Source organism: Emydura macquarii, unplaced genomic scaffold, assembly GCF_026122565.2.
Source record: "Emydura macquarii macquarii isolate MOO-44397 ecotype Brisbane River unplaced genomic scaffold, CSIRO-AGI_Emac_v2 contig_1363, whole genome shotgun sequence".
In the NCBI taxonomy this organism is placed as follows: Eukaryota; Metazoa; Chordata; order Testudines; family Chelidae; genus Emydura; species Emydura macquarii.
This window is the reverse complement of record NW_027131500.1, coordinates 2,163,625-2,186,360: the sequence shown is the minus strand read 5'-3', so window position 1 is coordinate 2,186,360 and position 22,736 is coordinate 2,163,625. Positions and strand designations below refer to the sequence as shown.

The 22,736-nt window shown below is 43.8% G+C and overlaps 1 protein-coding gene across 6 annotated transcripts in view; it reads left to right on the top strand.

Moving 5' to 3' along the window:
* LOC137155422 (storkhead-box protein 1-like) overlaps nucleotides 1–22,736 on the top strand; it is a 129,695-nt gene that overhangs the window by 56,073 nt on the left and 50,886 nt on the right. For 2 of the 6 annotated variants that reach the window (XM_067551672.1, XM_067551669.1), the window contains one exon: nucleotides 2,458–2,544. The exons of the other annotated variants lie outside the window; for them this stretch is intronic. In XM_067551672.1, coding sequence (XP_067407773.1) covers nucleotides 2,458–2,510 — 53 coding nt within the window. In that variant the 3' untranslated portion in view covers nucleotides 2,511–2,544. Of the gene's footprint in view, nucleotides 1–2,457; nucleotides 2,545–22,736 lie in introns of those variants that run through there. 6 annotated transcript variants of the gene reach the window in all.

Below are 22,736 nucleotides of genomic sequence, written 5' to 3'. Positions count from 1 at the left end.
CAAGGAGGAGAAGTTGTCCGTCCCCCTGCCACCACGAGGTCCTCCCCTGCGGAAGCCAAGGAGGCAGAAGCCCCGGCACCAGCAGCCGGTTCAGAGGGCAAAGGGAGGGGGGGAGGAGGTTTAAACCATGTCTGGGGCTCTTAAGCAGAGCCCACACTTCCAGGCAGGAATACCTGTTCCCACCCCCTATCAATCTTCACAGGGCTTTGGCATCCAAGCCCCTTGCTTAAGCGGTTAGTTTGGTTCAGATGATAGCGACCCTTGTATCAGAACAGTTCTGCTGCCCTTTGCTCAACAATAAGGAGAACGACGTTTCATTACCCCTGCATTTAACACTAGAGTGATTTGAAACCCAACACCAGCCAAAGGGGTCATTTGGGCAAAGCAGTCCCATCATGCTGAGCAACTAAGCAGGGTTAATAGGCTCATGCAAATACCAGCTAGGCAAGGGAGAGTTCATTCAGACCATGCTTACATCAGTTTGGAGGCAAAAGTATTTTCTGTCTCCAAATGGTACTGGGACTTGTGCAAAAAGGCAGCTAATCTTTACAATTTCCTTGCAGTGTTGGTTTAAAATAAACACACTGCACTTTTTACACCACTAGAGGTCAGTACAAACAAAGGAAAAGCCAGTGTGGCTACAGACATCGTTTACAAAAATTTCTAGTCCTTTTCGAATGTAATACTTAATCAGTATTTAGCTTCTTTACCAGTGTACTGTAAGTGAGCGGTAGTAAATTGCTGAAGATTTGGCATGTTTGCAGGTAGCTTTTAAATTCAGGATAGCTCAAAATCAATTTAATGCTTTGTGGTGATTAAACAAATGAATTAGACGCAGCAACAATTAAATACTATCCATTCTGTATATACGAAGATCTGCTTGTAGTACCAGGCTGAGCAGCACTCCCTATTTTGATAAAACTACTGATTTGTGAGAAGGAATTTCCTCTAAAGTGTTAGCACTGAGTATTTGTACATGTGGATTTGCTTTTAATTATTCAAAAAGATCAATACGTTTATTCACTTCTTGCGGCATTTGAGACTTTGCTATATGACTTTGACATTGACTCCCTGAAAGGTGCAAAATAAATTTTAAAACACAAAGCAGAACATGAGGTCATTCAGCTACCTCTACTTTGAAAGGGCTTGAGAGGAATGGGTGTGCAGAGGGCAGAGTTTGCCAACAGCGTGGCTGCACTGGTGACACACAGGGTAAAATTGGCACTGAGTAATCTTTACTACTGGTAGCAATGCAGAAAGGACCCAACTTGACTTTTAGATCTCAAGCTGAATGTTGCAGGATTGGTAGGTTAATATGGAGTAATTCAGACAAAACTCTGACATTGTCAGACATTTTTCATAAACACTTGCATTTATTTCTTTGACAAGAAAAACACGTTAGTGGAAAAGAAAATCCCGTTGATGTAGTATATCTTGACTTTCATAAGATGGTTGATGAAGTTCAGTGTGATATTCTTATAGGCAAGCTAGATAAATGCGGCTGAGATGGAATGTCTAAAACAGGGGGATTAAACTCGTTTGGTGGAGATCGATGAGTAGGTTCCATGTTCAGTTATGATCTGCGGGTTGGGATATGCATTCAGAACTTCATATTCCTTTCAGTGCACACTGGATCTCTCACTGATGTCAGTGGAAGATTCACACAGAGGTCAAGGAAATACAGCCTTTATGTAATAACTGCATTTTAATTTAGTCAGTCCCCTATTGTTGCAATCAACAACCCTCAATGAGAAATTCTGTTCCTCCTTAGGCAACAGCTACTTCTGCCTCCTCACTTCCTTCCCCCTTTCTCTGTTTTTCTCCCTCTTTGCTTGTATTTGTGAGTCCCCTCTATTTTTTCCCTTTGTGTTTCCTTTCCTGCAGCAATTCCCAATTCCTGTCTTCCTGAGAGCTTCATTCCCACTCACTCCCCATTTCATCTGCTAGAATGACCAGCAGTGTTGCACTTCATGTGGACACTGAAGTGTATCATTGGGTTTTAAGCTGACACTTCCGTGAGATAATTGGGGAACAGGACAGTTCACATACCTCATCTATTGTATTGGGCTGTCTGCATATTCAAGCGGATACAATGTGCTGGTTTACACTTTCATCGCATCTGGAAGATTTTCAACACAACCTTATTTTTTTTTCTTTCAAATGACAAGTGAGATTTTGGAGAAGCTGAAAATGTTATGCAAGCCACATAACTGCATTGTGTGGGTTGAGTCCAGTCAGCAGGCTGTAGGTTTGAGGACACCCCCCCCCACACACACACCCCTCCCCCCCTCCACTATTTTACAAAAGAGCTAAGTGACAAAATGGCTTAGTTATTAGTGATTCATAGTCAGATTTGGAGGAACACTAATTAATTACCTAAATTGTCAAAACAAAGCAATTCAGAGTTAATAGCGACAACTTTGACTTAACTCTTTTTTTTATCCGTGCCTATTTCAGAACACAAGATGCAGTATGCAGAGATGAGCAGTGCCAGTATAAAGAGAAACTAAAAATGTTGTGACTGCTTTTTTCTTTGAGCTGCATTTTAAAGCTGTTGGTTTTTACAGCCACCATGGTTGGAATGCAGCTGCCAAAGTAGTTTCACCGGATGCCCTTCATGATGAGGCCCACTAGGCCTCCTGGAGCTACTGGGGTTCAGTCCGACAGGAATTCTAACCTTGATTTTGCATGTGTTAGTAACCATTGCCCTTTCCACCCCCCTCGCCCCCCCCCCCGCACACACACACACACACACCCTCCCTCCCTCCCAATGTCAGTGCTTTTAGAAAGGGAAGCATAGGCCTTTACAGGTGAATAGCATGCTTGACATGGATTTTGTAGTTACTGAAGTCTATTCTGTAAATACATATTTTTTTATTTCAAAACTCTGCTGGTATTAAGACGCACAAAGCCAAGCTTTAATATGTAGATTGATCCGAACTACCTAAACTTACTTTCCTGTGTTAAGAATCTTTATTGAATTTTTGGGAAAACAGTCTTGTGCGCTACAAGTACCTGTTCACATGCAAGTATGTGAAGTAATTATTTAAGGTAACGTGATATGCATCCACTGTACAATATATATCCTAATATCTTCCCCTCTCTTTTTTTTAAATAGATCTTTAAAATTCAGTTTTAAAGTAAGCTGGTTTTGCGTTTAGAGGAGTACAAAACCACAGCTATTTCAATACACAGACATTACTCTTATAATCTAAATATGGTGAAACCAGGAATATGTTTGCTAGCTGAAACCTTTGCTCCCAAGTTTCAGACTCAAAGTGAATTTTTATGGATGAATTTTTAAGCCTTTAAAAATAATGGGTTAGAGAGAGGATGCTGGCACACTGTGTGCTAACATGTTGCAATAATATATAATGTTTGTCTATAAAACTCACTTGTCTGCCTGTCTTGTGTCTCTTTTATATTGTTTAGGTCTGGCTGTCTCTGTCCCAACTGCACACTGTCTTCAGATATTTAAAAAAAACAGAATTAAAAGTGTATGTCAGATCTAAATGGGTGCAATGAAAATCTAATGCAGAAAGTTTGAGGTGAGGATAGGGTGACCAGATGTCCTGATTTTATAAGGACAGTCCCAATATTTGGGGCTTTTTCTTATATAGGTACCCATTATCCCCCACCCCCTGTCCTGATTTTTCTCACTTGCTATCTGGTCACCCTAAGTGATGAAAACAGTGACAATAAAACAACAATAAACAACCACCACCCTCCCAGTGAAATACAACTTTAAAAATTAAAAAAAACATTTGAGATATTAGCTTGCCCTCTTAAGAAGAATTTTCATAAGCAAACATTATTGAAGTTAAGTATTCTGAACAGCAGTATCATTTCTTAAACTTTGTATGAAATATGCATTGGCCAATTTTAAGGGTTTTGGAGTATGTGTTTTCTCTTCTTCTCCCCGACTTCTGTTCATTTTAGTTTCAAGTTTACATATTGGTCTTCTTTGCAATTAGTCTTCGAGGTCTGTCTGAGGTCAAGTGGTAACTTGTGAAAACTGAAATATGAGAGGGAGGTAGTTTATGTAGTGCTACCTTCAGTGCCAGAGTCTTCCAGTGCAGTTTCAGTGGAGTGGTGGGCCAAACCACAATTTCTGGAGAGAATGGGAGTGGGGGAGAATGTAGTAGGGCAGGAACAGTGCTCATTTTGAAACTGCTGAATCTGTTGACCCACATACTAAAATACACAACAGCGGAGGTGGAAGGGTAATATGGTTGTGGATTTCTACTTTGGATCCAGTGACAGCCCTGGTCAGACACTGCCGTTTCCACTTCTTTTGTTTCTTTGTTCCCAAGTCTTTGTTTTTCTGCTCCCTGTTATGTTTCTCTCTTTCCCAATTTCCCTGTCTCATTTAATCTCCTCTTATTTTATCTAGAATCTTCTGTTGTCTTTCTCCATCCTTACATCCCTCTTTCTTCTCTCTTTTGATCTATCCCTTTTTTCCCTTTCCTTGTTTAAATCCTTCCACACTATTTGTGTCCTGCCAATAACAACCTTAACATTCTTCTGCCTGAGAGAGTTGGCATATCTTCAACTCCTTTCCATCTAGCTCGTCCACCCGACCCCGTCTTCAAGGATTGGCAGGGACTTTTATCCACATGTGCTCTGAGGTATTCTCTCCCTCCTGCCTTGGTCTCTCCTTTCTGGGTCTTTTCAGACACCCCTAGATAAGAATAGCCATACTGGGTCAGACCAATGGTCTATCTAGCCCAGAATCATGTCTTCCGACAGTGGCAAATGCATCAGAGGGAATAAATAGAACAGGGAAATTATCAAGTGATCTGTCCCCCTGTTATCCAGTCCCAGTCAGAGGTTTAGAGCCACCCAGAGCATGGGGTTGTGTCCCAGACCATCTTGGCCAATAGCCATTGATGGACCTATCCTCCATGAACTTATCTAATTCTTATTTGAACCCACGTATACTTTTGGTGCTCACAACATCCTCTGGCAATGAGTTCCACAGGTTGATCATGCGCTGTGTGAATAAGTACTTCCTTATGTTTGTTTTAAACCTGCTGCCTATTAATTTCCTTGGGTGACCCATGGTTCTTGTGTCATGGTAAATAACATTTCCTTATTCACTTTCTCCACACCATTCATGATTTGATAGATCTCTATCAGATCCCCTCTTAGTTTCTTCTTTTCTAAGCTGATCTTTCTAACTTCTCCTTATAGCAGAAGATTTTCTTTCTCCATTTTTCTTAAAGGGAGCTGGGAATCTCATCTATCAGTGGCAGTCTTCCATCTCTTCTCTTAACCCTCTGAGGTCAATCCTCTTCAGTGACAGGTTCTTTCCCACTGCCCTGACCCTTTTCTCATCCTCCTCTGCTAGTTCTCTTCCCACCTTGCTGCCCACCACAAAGCAGATGGAAGTCTGTTTCCTCCTCTCATTCCATTCAATAGCAGGGCAGCCCTCCCTGGTCGTCTCATCCCCAGCCTTTTTGATTTGCAGTGCTCCAGGGCCAGTTCACAAACCCCTCACAACTGAATCCTGCAGTGTTTACATAGTTCTGGTATTTTATGACCATGGGGAGAAAATTGGGATTAATCTCAGGATGAGGTAACTCAGATTGATAAACAGCATGTTACTGACCAGCAGGTGGGAGTAAAGAGTTAAACCAGGTTCATATTGACAAAGCTAAAGCAAAAAAAGATACTTTGCGTTTCTGTGGCACCCTCAACTGGAGCACTCTAGGCATTTGCGAAACAAGTGAATTAAGCCTTAGAATAGCTACATGAGAAGTCAGTTTAAATATCTCTCAGGAGAAACTGAGGCCTAGAGAAGGTACAACTTGTGCAAAGTCATGTAGCAAGTCAGAGGTGGTGCAAGAACTGGAACCTAGATCTCCTGATTCCCAGGGATCTTTATCCTCTAGAGCAGTGCTGCCCAAACTTTTCCTGTCACGCCCGCCTCCCACCAGTAGTGGAATCTGCCCATGCCCCCCATCCCCAATCCATTACTGCACAATTGTCTCAGCCAAGGAGCTTGGGCTGAAGGTGGAGCTGGGCATGGCAGAGGAACTGGGGTTAGAGGCAGAGCTGGGCTGGAGGCAGAGAGGTAATGAGGACAGAGCCAGGCTGTGGCCAGAGCTGGGCTGGGGGCGAAGTGAAGCTGCAGTTGGGGCAGGAACTGGACTGGGGGCAAGCGGAGTTGGGTGGCACTCCCTCCCTGCCCCCCTGCGGGGGCTGGTCCAGGCCCCGCTGTGTGCCCCTCTCCCCAGCGTTCCTCCAGGGGGCCTGCCCCACAGTTGGGGACCCCTTCTCTGGAGCATTATGAGAATGAATGCATCCAAATCTGTGAAAAAGAGAGTTAGAAAAAAGTAGTTGTGTGTATTGTAGTGGGTCAGCTGCCACTTGAGTACCCCGTTGTGGCCAGAGGTCACTCTATGGCCCATGCCTGTGTTTTCCCTTTCTTCATCAGGAGTCTTTAAAGAAACTGAATATTCCCCAGCTGGGGTCCACTTTACTCAGTTCTAGGTATACACTGGCCTTCCAGACCAACACTAGTTCAGTGTTTCCTCTCATGGGGAGTTCCCTTTTGTTTCAGACCTGAGCACAGTTCAATGTCTCTGCAATCGCTTTGCTTGCTTGCTGTTGCAGCTTCAAGCCAGCTATATCTTCTCAGGCTTCTGTTTTCTGAGCATCCCCCAGCTTACTGTGGCCACTTGGTGCTTTTTATAGGAAAACAGCTACTCTCCCACGCCTATGTACATCCTTTAGTAATCAGGTTTGGCTAGTTCCAGGCCCTCCAGCCACTAAGAGGTGAGTCGCCCTGTTACAGCTATGCTTCTTCATTTCACTCTCCAAGGGAAGAGTTTGAATTGGGTTTTTTTATTCCCAGAATATTTCTACTGAACAGGGCAAATGATCAAATTTCAGTTCTGAGCAGCCTGTGGCATAGCCCTAGGACAAGTTATTCCCAGATTTGTTTTATCCTGTGGCTAAATGGGTCATTAAACTTTGGAGTTGAAACCACAGCAGGAAGACAACAAGTAACAAATGGGGAAGTGTTTTCCTGGAAGTAGGAAGAAAGAAACTGTTATCCGTATTCACTCATCTGTTGAGAATATTATTAGATCTGCGTGGGAATGTCCTAACAAAAGAAGGAGACTTACTAGGCAAACTAGGTAACATTACAGAGTTCTTGAGGATAAGATGTGTTTCAAACAGTTCCATAAAGGTGACGCAGCCATTTCTTCTCTAGCCAAAGACACGGTGATTCCTTCTGAAGGAGATTAGATTGATGGAGATAAACAAAATCTTTAAGAAGAAATTTAGAAGTTTCAGCAGCTCCTGTGCAAGCATCTGTGTCAATCCTGACATCATTGCTAGTTTGGTGTGATGAGCCTGGAGGAGAAATCAAGCCACAGAACTAATTTCAGTCTGTTCTTCATGAAATCCCTATGGCTATAACGTCCCTCTCCACTTATTCCTTACAAGTTCCCAGGGCTGTTGAATGTAGGAGATAGTTGTGATGTGCCTGTGTCAGGCAAGTAAATCAAATGCCGAGGATTGCCAACATTACAGGAGGTAAGCCCATTTTTGTAATGGCAGTATTCAAACATGCAGAGTAAGGATGCTTTACTTTTGATAAAGAAAATACGCTTCCTTTGTGATTTTGTTTTCTTCAAATAGACAAAAAACATCTTTGGATGCAGTGGGGGGATTAAGGCTTAGCAGGAACAGGAGAGGTATAGCAGGTATGGAAACCAGCCCTCCACTAATGGCTTGTAAGAGACTGCCTCAATCAGGGTCAAATACTGTGAGAGGGGACAACCACTTCATTTCAAGGAATAAGCACTAATGATGATACAGAGGAAATATCTGTTTTAAAGGTGATTAAACAACTTAAGGTCCAGGTTTACACTGTGACCTCCATCCAAATGTGGAATCAAGCACTAGAATATGTAAGAAGCCCTTCAACATCCTGTAGCCATATGGTAGCAGTCACAGAAGAAGTCAGTGTAGAAGAAGGTGGGAGGCTGTTCTTGGAACAGGACTCTTATTTCTTTGTCAGTCGGAAAAGAGTGGAGAGGAATTTCATATTAAATAGATGGGAGAAACAAGCTTCTATATGGAAACACTGCCCTCTTGGCCATAGCTTTATGATGGCTGGGGTGACGGGGGGTGGGCAGGAGGCATGGGCATGTGCTGAGCTTTTATGGCAGAAACATGCAAGCAGCTCAATGGTAGTTTCTCCAAACAGGCTTGAGAAGTTGGACATAATGGCCTCCTCACTTTAAAGAGGAACTGTGCAAACTGTAGTTGAAAAATAACAAATGGTATTAATGGATGGTGGGGCTTTATTACTTCTAATCTGCTTAATCAAATCATCTACCGCTTCAATATTTCTTGCGGGTAATTGCTTCTGATGGGTGCTGATGAATATGCTGTAGCAGAAGAAAAAAAAATTCACCTGAATCAGACGGGCCATTCCGGTAGCCCAGCTTTATCAAAGAAAATAACAAGAAATCAACATTTTCTTAGGAAATAAAAGTGAGTACCGTTGTTAGGATTGTTACATTAAACATATTAAGTTAGTTATCATAGCTGTACTGTGTTTTTCTCATTCTCTCTTATACTGATTGATAGTGACAAGCTTTGTTAGGAGCCAGAATGGACAGTCTTTGCTGTGACGTAAATCAGACTGTTGGCTTTCTCTTAACTTGCCCCTCCCATAGACCAGAAGGAAGGGGAAAAACCCTGTAGAGAGAATTGTCAGAAAAAATAAATGAGTGGATTTTCCTTTCATTTTCCTCTATCTGGTTTTCCTTTATCCATTGCTGTTTTTGTCATAGAGTCTCCTGGTCTCACAGCTTCCAGTCTTGTCACTGGCTTAGCTGTCTTGGCCTGAAAGGTTGTGGTATGGGAAAGGTTTTCAATGCTTGTAGAATTGATGGAAAATCATGTATTTTTAAAAAGTAATGTTTTTGATTGTAGAAAACCTCTGTCCCACTGGAAAAATTTATGGAGGGCATTCCATTCTGTTCAATCTGCATTAGTCAGCAAGAGGGGGGCGGAAAGGTTTGTTTGTATTTGTGGAAAACTGGTTTGATTTTTAATTTTATATATTTTTGTACTGAACACTATTGTTCTGCATACTTACTAGATAAATGCAAATAATCTGCTTGGTGCTGAAAATGACTCTCAGTCCCAAAGATTTTACAATCTAATCAACACAAATGGAGAAGACTGTTTTATTGATTGATTGACTCTTTAGCATTCTGCTTTTGTCATTGAGTAGACATCCAGCAATCTGGAATGTCCCTCTGTCTCTGGTGGTGTTTTTCATAATTTCCTGTCTGCCACAGAAGTATTTTTCTGGAGCTTAAAGGTACCAAACTGCCTCTTATAGGAGGTGCTGGGGTGGGCACTAGAAGAAAATTAATAATCTTGCTCTAAGAAGAATGGGTGGAGATACACAGTTGTCTGATCCAGATTGGTAGTTTTATTTTTTAAATGGGAGTCAAATCTTCCCCTTGATAAAAGTAACTCCCCCTCGCCACAGTTGTGATGCAACTGTGTTAGTGTCAAGTAGAACTGAGCCCAAAATACAAAGTTTGTATGTTCCAAAGATCTGAATTCTTCCAAAGTTTGGGGAAGTTTGGATCCAAGACTGCGTATTTCTTCACTGCAGAGTTAGGGTCAACACCCAGGTAACAACCTAGGCCATCTCCCCTTCAGTCCATACACAAAATCTCTTCTCCCTGGGGTATAGTGATGCTTTCAGCTCAGGCTAGCTGCCCCATCTGGAGGTATAGGGTGTATATATAGTTGGATTGTACAACCTATGGCCCGCTAAGCAAAAGCGAAGCCCCTCCCCTCCAGCCCCAGCTGGGTGCAGCAGGAGCCGTCCCTCCCAGTGGCGGGAGCAGAGGAGCAGCCCCTCCCCTCCAGCGCAAAGCTGGCCTGGTGCAATAGCAGCCCCCCCACAGCTGGTTGAGTGGAGGAGCAGCCCCTCGCCTCCAGCCCCCTCCAGCTCACTGGCCCCCTGAGTGGAAAAAAAAATTGCAGTGCGGCCCCTCACATGAAAAGGTTGGACATCCCTGGGTTATAGCCTGGGTTCTGCTGATAACTGGCTCACTTTACAGTGAGGTCACAGTTTAAATCTCTCAAGTCCCGCTAGTCCTTCGGTGCCTTCCCATAATTCTCCCTACGTGCCCCGAAGGACAGATGAGTTCTCCCACAGTGCACCGGGAAAGAATCACAGAGTGGCTCAGCTTACTGCAGTACAAAGAGCCATGGGATGTGTCCCCAGAAGTCCTAGCAACACACAGAGGGAGAGTGGCACCAGTGAGGACCCAGTAACTCTGCTCTGGCATGGTAGCATGGCTGCTTACACCCAAGCAGGCTAATGCCAGTGCTTAGAGCTGGGCGCCGATCACCCAGGCTAACTCGATCACCCAGGCTAACTCTGCCCTGAAGACATACTCTTTGGTTCAGGCCCATCTCTAGTGCTAAGAGACATAGGCTTTTTATTATTATTATTATTATTATTACAAAGACATAATTTTGTAAAGAAAATGTCAGAATTAGCTACTTTTTTGTACCTAGATAATTATAATTTCTAGCCCAGATCCTGTAAACGGAGGTGTCAGGATGTTACTGTGTAGCATTGTTTCATTACTGTCACTTGTAAAATTCACTCCAACTCCAGTCACAAATTTGCACAGTTATTCTAAATAAAGTCATGATCTGTACAGTACTTTTTTAAATGCGGAAATATAAAGACTGTGAAGCAACTGAAGACAAAATACCAGAAAATCATTGTTCCCAGTACAATCATTTTGTATCTGAATTTCTTGCCAACACAGCAAAGAAAAACCCATGGCTGGCCCATGCCAGCCAACTCAGGCTACGGAGCTGTTTCATTTCTGTCTAGACTTCTGGGCTCGGGCTGGAGCCTGGGCTCTGGGACCCTAAAGTCTAGATAGCAATGAAACAGCCCTGCAGATGGAGCCCATCAAGCCCAAGTTGGCTGGCATGGGCCAGCCACAGGTTTTTCTTTGTTCTGTATACATACACCCACACACAGAGTTAGATTTAGGGTCAATTTTAATTAAATGGTAGTGCAATTGTTAATATTCAGTAACTCCCTTCCCCTTCCGCACCTTTTTCTCTTGCACTGGTGTGAAAACACTTCCCTAGACAAAGGAGCCACTAAAAACTAGATCAGTGGGATAGCACTGGCTAGCTACCAACAGTGCAGTGCCTTCTCACTAGTCATGCTGTTTAAATTTGCTCTGTGGCCTGGTTGTGCTGTATTACACCATTGCAGTCACACTGCCCTCTGGGTTCCTTTCCCAAAAATTCCTGACATAGCTCCCAGAAGCAGCAGAGGGGATTTACAGTAGAAGATGTCAAAATCCCATAACTCTCCAGAGAGCCGTCATAAATTACCTGGAGACGGTGCTCGTTCCTAGTCATTTGTATCAGAACGGAGACCAGGTGAATGTTCTGTTTTGTCTCCTTGCTCAGCAGGAAACATTTCTGCTGGAACAACTGAAGAGTAGTCATGAGGCATCTGAGATGGTGACAGTGGCCGACAATGGAGGAGATTTTGTTAGTATCTGTGAACAGCCAGAGTGTGAGATGGGCTTGTTTGAAGAGTGAATGCTGCATTTGTCACGCACCCACCACCTCCTGAGTTGATGGCAGTCTCTTGTGCTTGCAGATGATCCAACAGAGAGAGAGCACTTTTCATCTAGGTTCAGACGACAGCCACAGACTGTTTGGACTAAGATGACAAAAGACCTGAGATGAACTACCCAGGTGTGAGAGCTGACTGCCCTGGATAAGTCACTGGTCATTTGGGCACTGATTTGAAGTTGTAAGTGGCTTTGTCTAGAATGGGAGAAACTAAAACATGTTGCTTAATGCATCATTAATCAGCATTTAGGGTAGACCAGTGGTTTTCAACCTTTTTTCATTTGCGGACCCCTGAAAAAATTTCGAACGGAGGTGCAGACCTCTTTGGAAATCTTCGATGTTGTCTCTGGACCCCCAGCGGTCTGCAAACCACAGGTTGAAAACCACTGGTCTAGACAAAGACAGTCAAATATAAAAACATACTACTTGGTTGTGGTTAACCCGAAAGGAATGCTGCTGAGAGAGAGAGGAGAACTGGACAATACATAGTGCATTTCCGGGGTACGTGACTAGAATGGGCAGTGTGCTAAATCTCAGAGGGATTTAAATAGCTGGAGTTCTCAAGCTGTGCTTGAACTATTAATGGAACCCATGTGCCATCCTCTCTCTGACCTTTCCAGGCCCACGAGGTACAGTAGCAGAAATGGATATCACTTGTCCCTTTACCTCAAAAAAAGTCTGCCTGCTCCAATGCTCTTCAATGATGGGTGTGGTATAACTCAGAGAGTGTGTGTTGGTGTATTATATTGCTGGAGATGAGTGAATGTTTGAGGCTGCAGGGAACAGAGCTCTGCATGTAAAAAAAAAAAAAAAAAAAAAAATGTAAGTGAAACTATTACTAAAATTGCCACTTGCACATGCAGACTAGGACTTCTTCAATATTTGCCCATTAATTTTCTGAATGTTCCCGCCTCAATGCGTGTTCCTGATCCTTGCTGATCTGCCTGCCTGTCCACTCTCCCCCATCAAGAGACCCCTTTGGCTTTCAGGATGGTGAATTAGACTGAATTCTTGTCCCTCCTCTTCCACTGAGTGACATAAAAAATTCCGTGCATTTCACAGCCGTTGTAGCACATGTCCTCTGATCCCTGACTTAGGAGGCAAGAAAGTATTATTCTCTCCTTTTAGAAACTCTTTCCATTAGGGTTGCATGGGAAACCTTAAATCTGGCATTTAAAAACCTTTGAGGTCTTGATTTTGCTTTCTTCTGCCATTCTGGGATCTTTTTGTGTGGCATATTATTTGTATTACAAAAACATAGTTGTAGGGTTTTTTATTTGCTTTTTGAGGTTGTTTTAAGGAGAGGGAGGATGCTGGAATAATTGAGAGGAGTGCAAAAAGTGAGGGAAAACAGGTGGTGGAGAGGACGTGGAAAGCATAATGGGTAGGGACTGAGGATGGACCACAGTGGCAAGACAGTCAAGTTGGAGGTGAACAACTCAAAAGTGGCAATAAGGCAAATGCGGGGAATAAATAACCCAGAAACTGGACTCTGGATATAAGTGAATGATTTCAGGAGTCTGAAGATTCCTCCCAGCTGCTGCTGTTCACCAGGAGAAGGGGTAGGTAGGAGAAGGGAGACTGTTTGGGCATTGAGACAATGTGGGTCCCTCTGGGTCTGGTGGGATGTGGCGAATCAGGTGCCGCAGAACGATCCTGACCTACCTTCTGCGTTCTGAGCTGTAGTTAGTGCATGCTAGCATATGCATGCATAAGCATTTGTCCATGCTCTGAATTTCTCAGAGGTCTTTCAGAGCTCTTCAATATTTTGGATTGTCTCAGATACATACTTATGTATCTCTACGCCTTTTAAATGGAATCTAAATCCTGGTTGCCACGGATGAGGTTTCCTCTTTTCTCCACTCGCTAACCTACAGTACAATACCCTTAGATTGGTCTGTTGTGAATTGGTGACCATTCTGTATAAAACTGAAATTAACGATAGGGCTGAGCCCCAGTTTTTCTTGTAATCAGAGATCAGAAGTCAATCTGACCCTCCTGGAGGGGAAGGGGAACCCATTTCAACCCTTATCAGGGGGACAGACTACAAATTGTAATTGTGCTCATGTTCCAAAATATGAGCATTTTTGATAGCTCTGCCCTTCAGCTTGCTTTTAATGTTAACTGTTGTTTGAAAGCCATGCCATACCAGTCAGGACCCAGCCCAGTAAGTGCTTACTAGATTCTGTGTACGTCTTTAATCTCTTGCCCAAAGAATTGTCTTACCTGCCCAGACAAGTCATTCACCACAACAGCAGTGTGTGGGAGAATAACTCCATCAGAGCAACCAAAGGGAGAAAAATGATTGTGCAGTTAAGCATTTGGAGCTGAACTAGTATGTAACTTTTTTTTAGCATTCTGGAAGAATTTACTTCTATATGTATGTGAAATGTAAAGAGAGTCTGATATCTTTACATGTGGACATACACCTGAAAGAGGGAAAAGTACAGATTAAATATACATGCAGTTACTTTTAAACATTTGGAATAGTTTTTGAGAATTCTGAAACTTTGTATCTTTGACTGTTCTGGGAGCAGTTCTGTTCCACTCAGATTAACTCTGAATATAAGGGAATCTTTGTCATTGAAGAGAGAAGAGGAAAAACAATGATCCCCATGGTTATTTAAGCTGTGCCAATTGACCATTGCAGTCTATACCTCTTCTTGCTCAATTGCAAAAATCAGAATTCATGGACCCTCATACAGAATGTAAGTATGGAACCAGAAAACGTGCATGAGAGAGAGCTGAGGCTGTAGTTGGTCAGGTACAGAAAATGTTTTACATTTGAAAAAAGAGGAAATGTTTCCTGACTAAAGCAGAACTACTTTCAACGGACAGTATTATTATTGTTATTTCTGCTCTTGCAAGGAGTAATCTTTACTTTGTACTATTGTTTGCAACTATTTGTAAGAGAAGTCAATGAAATAGAACAGGAGAGAGGTCTCTTGTTGCTATGTAAATAACAATGAAAATAATATATCTGTTAATTGGTGGACGTTGCTCTCATGACAGGGTTCTTTTTCAATAGCTTTATTTGTATCATATTGAAAAAAGATGCATTCTAGCTGTGATCATTTTTTTCCTGATGCATATTTGTACAGCAGAATGAATTGATCACTTGGTACCATTATAGAACAACTTTATTTCTGATTGACTCAAAAGAGAGTTTGGCTTGAAACACATGAGAAGAACAGCCTATTTTCCACTTTTACAAAGTATATTGTACTTTTGAAAATGGGTTTTTGACTAAGGTTTTAATTTTTATTTTTTATTAAAAAAAACAAAAACAAAAACACCTACCTTTTGGTAATGAGGTCATCCAGGCTGATTACCTGGCCCATCTGTTATAATTTATTAATACATGTTTAAAAGGGCAATGTGAGATGAGATTATGGTAGTTCTGATGCCTCTCTGGCTGGTTGTCAAGCACTGTCATTTTATGGACCAATGTTCTTGAAGAAGGATTTTGGTTAAAATAGTATATATCTGCCATGTTAAAATAGTATATATCGGCCATCTGTTTGAGAAGTGCAAGCATCCTACACAATTTACTGTGGCATTGGGAATAGCTCGTGTTTTCTTTAAAATAGCAGTTGATGGCAGATTGCAGAAATCATCCAGTTCTTCTTCAAGTGACTGTCCCTATGTATAGTGCACTTCTAGTTGTGCATATGCTCCATGCATTCAGGATCAGAGAATTTTCTTCCGTAATGTCCATGTGTTCCATGCATGTGCCCTTGCTCTCCTTATGATCCACACCAAGAGAATAAAGCAGGCTGTTGGACTGCCACCATTTTAATTCCTTCTTACTGCTCGTGGTCTAGGATGGCGCTTCAGTGTTCATGCTATATGGCTTCTTGCTGTAAATAATAAGTTTCTTAGTTAGTTTTTAATGTAGTTAGTTTAATAGGGGTCTGGTTCCTTATCTTGGTACTTGTTTCTGGAGCAAGAAGTCATTACTGTACTCGCTCCTCCCCTGACTCTCCAGTGGTTGCAGGGATTGTGCCAAGGATCCCTGGCTTCAAAAGCTGCAGTATGTGCCCCAAGCCCTTCTTGGTCACAGACTATCACAATGCCCCTCTGTACTGCTGGGAGAAGGGGATGCGCATTTCCCCTCCAGATGAGGTATCTGCAAGTCATTCCCAAGTAGAATTAAGGTTTGGGGAGTTTCAGAAAACATGTTTATAAACATGCAATTATGTAGAAGTTTTTTGCATAATCCCACAATTGTTAAGCAAAGCAACTTGGCAGGCTAAGAAACTGAAGTCCTCTTATATATCTGCAGAATAGATACTATGTGGGTAGAGGTGTAGTGCAAGGTACTCCATAACATACTTCTGTTACCAAGAAGTGGTGTGAAAGGTTTCTAAAAACTTATTTGCTGTTTCTCCTCTAGATTTGTGGACCTCATATGTCAATTATCAGTTTCTGGGGTAAGATCTGTAATCTGAAATCACCAAAATAACTCACGAAAGACTGCACAGTTAGAAGCTGCAAGAGGAATGACACAGTTTGCTTCAAAATGTGTTGTACACTTTTGCCAGTAAAAAGCACCTGAATCACAGATACAGTGTAAGCCACAGTGATATCAAATCAGCCAGCAATTCCCTGAATTGTGCAACCCACAGCAAGGCAGTGCACTACATGCTTATAAGCCAGTCATTAACATGAAAGCTGAGTCCCAAACACTGAGCTGCAGTTATGCCTCTATGTGCAATGCAAGGCGCAGTGGCTGGTCTGTTGCATGTTGCTGGAGAGAGCAGTGAGAATGGGGGTGTGACATGTTCCCTTTAAGTACCTTTCAGGCAAACTGCTATTTACAAAGAAAACAAAAAGGCAGAAACAATCTACTGAGAGAAGTGGAATGTCACGTTTGGGAGAGGAGATGTGAACAAAGAGGGCGGTCATAGTATGTCGGGGCATTTTGTGGGCTATTCTCTTGCCCAGATTGTGAAGGTGGCAGATGATGAGATGTTAAAACAAAAGTTAAGGAGGCATTTTGTGCCAGCCAGTGCATGGGAAAGAAAATGCTCAATAGGTTTGGGGGGGAAAAAAGACACTTTACTGGACAAAGGCTGCTGGTATAGCTTTTTGTTGATGTTTGCAGAGACACAAATAACTGGAGGTGGGCTGATATTTTTCCTCGTATGATTTTGTCAGAAACAAACATTGAAGACTTCATCGTAAAATAATCCTGGGATTTGGAGAATGAATCTAGTTGGTGTGACTGTAGCAAAGTTAAGTTTACTTGGAATTGGGCTGCGGAGGTACTATTTCAATTCAGACTAAGGCCATGTCTACACTGCCGCGTGAAGTCAACTTACTTTGTCAACTTTCAGCAGCCGATTTTTAGAAGTCGCAGCAGCGTGTATACACTACTCTGTTTGCGCAGGTCTCCTGCGTTTACACTGAGCACTCTTAATTCAAATAGCAAAGCAATGCAATGTGGGTAGTTATCCCACAGTGCAACTAGCCGCGGTGGCTGTTGGGATGAGTGTCATCGTCCCAGGATGCAACGTTGCTTCCCCCTCCCTACTCCTCCCCCCCCCCCCACCAAACAGGAAAAGTATTTTCATGCCGGTTTTTTACTCCGCGCGCTCACCATTGCTGCAGAGACATGGAGCCAGCTCAACTCTGCACTGTTATTGTGAGCATGACAAATACGTCGTGGCTTATCATCGAGTATTTTCGAAGTAGAGCAAGAAGCCGAAGCACAGGCAACAGCGATGCCACCGAGGCTGCACTGCTACAAGCCATCGAGCAGAACAATTCCCGATTGCTGCAGGCTGTAACGCATCATCTGCAGTCCGTGGAGCACCAGTTCTGGTGCAGGGAAACGAGCACAGACTGGTGGGACCGCATTGTTATGCAGCTGTGGGATGATGATCAGTGGCTGCAAAACTTTCGTACGCTAAAGGCAACTCGGAGCTGGCCCCTTCCCTGTAGCGCATGAATACTCACTTGAGACAAACTCTGACAGTGGAGAAGCGAGTGGCCATGACTCTGTGGAAGCTGGCAACCCCCGACTGTTACTGCTCGGTTGGGAATCAATTCGGAGCTGGTAAATCTACAGTGGGCACTGCCGTGATTCAAGTATGCAGGGCCATCAATAGACTACTGCTACGATGGATAGTGACTTTGGGAGATGTGCAGGACATAGTGGAAGGGTTTGCCACGATGGGGTTCCCAAACTGCCGGGGGGCAATTGATGGGACACACATCCCTATCTTAGTGCCTGTCCACCTAGCAACTGAGTACATAAACCGCAAGGGGTACTTTTCCATGCAGGGGCTTGTGGATCACAGGGGTCGTTTCACCGACATCTATGTGGGGTGGTCTGGGAAGGTGCATGACGCACGCGTATTTCATAATTTGGAGCTGTTCTCTAATATGCAGGTGGGCACTTTTTTCCCAGACCAAAAAATTCAAATTGGGGGTGTGGAAATGCCCATAGTGATACTGGGGGATCCTGCTCACCCCTTGCTCCCTTGGCTAATGAAGCCATACACCGGGTACCTTGACAGCAACAAGGAGTGTTTTAATAAGAGGTTAAGCACTTGCAGAATGGTTGTAGAATGTGCCTTTGGGCGTTTAAAGGGCAGATGGAGGAGTCTCCTCACTAGGCTGGACATGACTGAGAAGTACCTCCCTTCTGTGATATCTGTGTGCTGTGTTCTTCATAATGTGTGTGAAGCGAAGGGTGAGAGGTTCCCCCAGGGTTGAGCAGTGGAGGCAGAAAGACTGGCCACCAATTATGAGCAGCCAGATGCCAGCACTACGCTGAGAGTTAACCGCGGAGCGCTTTGCATTAGGAAAGCTTTGAAAACCAGGTTCTGCAATGAGATGCAGGAGTGATTCCTGTTCCTGTATGTTGTTTGCCTTTAATGAACGTGCCCCCCGTCGCCCAATTGATATCTGTACCCGCCAAATCCCTCCAGAACAAGATATGATTTAATAAAGAAACATTTTGGAATGATGCTCAACTTTATTTATGAACATTCAAGTCATGGGGGAAGGGGGGGAATGTTCATTCACTGTCTCAAGGGGTAGGGTGGTAGCTTGCAGGACAGCTGTCAGCGTAGCTGATGCTGCTTTCTGCTCACCTCCACTGGGTGGAGGCGAGCACATACTGTAGCCTGGCCAGTTTCCTCAGAGACCGGCTGGGGGCGGGGGAGGGGGTGGGCATCAAAGCCCTTGGTCGAGGAGCATTATGGAGGGGCTCCATCTTGACTTTGTCCTTCCTCTGCTCCTCCTGAAGCTCCACAAGCCTCCACGGCATGTCTGCCGGGTCCCGCATGATTCGCAGCATCTCCTGTGTGGTACTGCGATCATGCTCCGTCATTTCTCTGCAAGTCTCCCTGTCCATGTCCATATTCAGGGACAAGGTGAGCTGCCACGCTCTTTGCTCTGCCTCTGCGGCCGCTGAGGCGTTCATGAGCTCACCAAACATGTCATCTCATGGGTTATTTTTCCCCCCCTCTTTCAAATCTGCGGCAGTCTTTCCGCAGCATTTCTACAGAATGAAAAAAAAAATAACAAGGTAGCCACTGTTAGCAGAGTGAAGAAAATGATGCAAATGTAACAATGTAGACGATAATCCCCATGCAGTGCACAAGGCAAACACAGAGCCTCATTCCATTCCTGACGGGTCCCAGAAGGGTCTGCTCGCTATTCCCTTACAGAGAGGATCTGAGGACAGCGTGGTGGTGGGGTGGGTCTCTCTGCTGGTATTTTAAACCCTTACAGAGAGGAACTGCGGAGACCATGGCGGGGCGCGCGTGTGTGTGTGTGTGTGTGTGTGTGTGTGTGTGTGTGCGCAGGTATTTAAACATGAGCAGTGTGCTCTTACAGAGAGGCACTGCGGACCAGACAGTTGGTGGAGGGGGGAGTCTCTGCTGGTATCTTAAACTCTTACAGAGAGGAGCTGCAGAGAGCGGGGGGAAGTCTCTGCTTAAAACAAAGATTTGCTGGATGCGGCGGGGTAACAGTAGTGTTCCGCCAAGATGCAGGCTCCCTTGATTGCAGCAAAGTGTCCTACCGTGGAGGGAGGAACAAGGCAGCCCTCCCCTGAAAACTTTTGCGAAGGATAACAGATTACTATATGAAAGTTTCTCTGAGATATCAACTGGTGATAAACGTAGCATTTCTCATCACATAAATAAACTGTTCCCTGGGTAACCCCCCAGTACAGTCACTGAAACGCCTGAAATCCCCTTTGTGCCCCCCCCCACCTCCAAACCAATGTAAAAGGACAGAACTGCTAAAAAGGGGAAAAAAAACCTCACCAGATGTGCCTTCCACAGGATCAGTAGTGCTGTCTTGTGTGCTGCTGGACTGCTCTGGGGTCAGGAATATGTCCTGACTTTATGGGAGAACGGACACCCCGCTCTCATGCACCCTGCTCTCCTCAGCCTCCTCCGCCTTTTCGTCCATGGATTCCTCATCATTGTCCATGGACTGTGACCTAGCAGAGGTATCGGTGCTGTGGGGCGACACTGTGGTGGGATCACCACTGAGAATTGCATGCACCTCATCATAGAAGCGGCATGTTTTGGGCGAGGAGCCAGAATGGCTGTTAGCGTCCCTGGCTTTCTGATATGACTGACGCAGCTCCTTGATCTTCACTCAGCACTGCTGAGTGTCCCTCTTGTGTCCCTTCTCCAGAATGCCCTGGGATATCTTCCCATAAATGTCCAGATTCCTTTTGTTGGCTCTGAACTGAGCCGGAACGGACTCCTCGCCCCTGAGACTGATGAGGTCTAAGACCTCTGGTCGACTCCATGCTGGAGTGCGTTTGGGCTTTGCAGTAGCCATGCGGAGAACAGTGACAAAGCTCTCTCCACGCTGGCAGCACAAGAAATGAAAATTCAAATCTTCCCGGGATTTGAGAGGAGGAGACTTTTCCTGATAGCGTGACCACAGAGCAGCACAGTGCGACTGTCCATAGCGGTCAAAACGGGGCATTGTGGGATACCTCCCAGAAGCCAATAAATTCAATTTAAGTGAAGCTGTGTCTACACTGACACTAAATCGAATGAACAAATTCGATTTAGGCACTACGCCACTTGCAGAGGTGGTCTTCTTAAGTCGATTTTCGAGGCAACTTAATTCAAATTAACAGTGGTGCCAGTGTAGACTCAGGTGTACGTAGGTCGACATAAGTGACTTTACGTTGACCTATGTCGCCAGTGTAGACCAGGCCTTTAGCCTACCCCAATTATAGTTTTGAGGTTCGGTGCGCTGAAGTCTCACAAGCAGACCCTGCAATATTTTGGATAAAGATGCAATAAATACCCTGAGCTCCATTAATTATGTAAGATTAGCAGTTTTCACAAGATTTCAGTTATCTTGGGCCAACTATTTTATGTGAATTCTAATGAGTTTGTGAGGTTTCAGCTACATCTCATCTGGAAATTTAAGCCCCTTCCAGTTTTGGATCCAGCCCAGAAAAGCAAGCTGGGGCTCTGGTTGGGTTTGAATCCATGGATTTAAGTCTAAATTCTCTTTCTCAAAATTCAAAGGAGGTCTGATTTGAGATTCTGGTCTTGATCCATCTCCAGTTTTACTTTCAAGATTTTTTTTATTTCATCCACAGCTATTCATCTATTTTATGTGCTTGCAGTCAACCTATAATTATAAAACTTTATTGTTACAGTCAGAGGCATGTTCTGATGCAAACTCCTGTGGCAAAATTCCAGGCTAGAGTTGTCTTCTTTTCTCTTTTTCTTTTTGGCAGGAGGGGGGTGTTTGGAAATTGTAATGTGGAGGTTAGATCAGAGAGCATTTATTTTATTTGCCTTACCTCAGGCTTTTTGGGAATTTCTTATACCATTATAATAGTTGTGGCAAGCTCAGGACTTCTGTGGTTGTGGCAGCTGCAGTACTGATGAAAGTAATATTGGCTACAACAGAAAGAGAGAGAACTTGTCCAGGAGGGGTACCAGTAGTGGGAGATGCTGCAGGTAGCAAGGAATATAAATCCTGACACATGGACACAGTCTCCCCTGCAGGTTGACCATATTTTCAAAGTGAAAAATCCGAGACACCATAGTGGAGTACAGGTATCACAGAGAAGCATTTTGGTGGAGCCTAGGAGAAGCTGGTGGGGAACTAGGAAGGGGCACCCTGGTTCCTTCTCATGCCCCCTCCCTCTCAGAATGAAAGACTGGACCACTTTACTGTAAAAGGCAAAGTGGGAGAGAATATTTGTCGCCATGCAGAGTTTTCTCCAAATTGTAATTTCTCCCCTCCAGTCTAGTTCTTACCACACCATCCGTTCTAATATTCTCTTCCTTGTACACTTGCTTCCAATTTGTCCATATTCTCATTCACCATTTCACTCCGTTCCCAGCCACACTCAAACCTGCTAACCCAGCCTGTTCCCTGTTGCATCAGAGTCCCCCTGCAGCCACAATCAGCTTCCATCAGCCCAGGTGAAAAGTTAATGAAAACTGATTTAAACATACCTGCCTCTCCAATACTCAGATTTCCCCTCTGTTCCTGCATGTCTGCACCTTTACTGCTCCAGCAGACAAAAAACATCTATGTCTGTTTTACATGTGTGGGTTTGTAGAGGAAAAGGGAGGGAGAAAAGGAGCACTCCAAGGTCAAAAGTAGACATAGAGGCAATTTTTATTGAAGGGTAGACAGCCCCACATAGTGCTTGTAAGTATTTAAAAATCCTGATGTAGGTTAAATGGAGCATTAAAAATATATCCACACTTGTAAAGAAGATAAGGAATGTTATATGTTAATTAGTGGAGTGTGAGAAGCAAGAAGCTTGGCAAAGGGAGACAGAGATGTTTCTCAGAGTAACTCAACAAATTTGCAAAAGTAGAACAATCTTTCCTTTTTACCCATCTGGGACATAAATTCCATCAGAATTACGCTGGGTACAACACCATAGCAGTCCCTACATAAGATTAGGAAAACGCGTTAAATCTTTAGCACACATGTTTTGAGACGGTTGTATTCCCAAGTGAATTGCATCAGGTGTAAAGGTGAGAACTTACTTTCACTAGTCCTGAGCTGCTAAACTTTTCCCAGTAGAAACCTGTGTCTGGCAATTA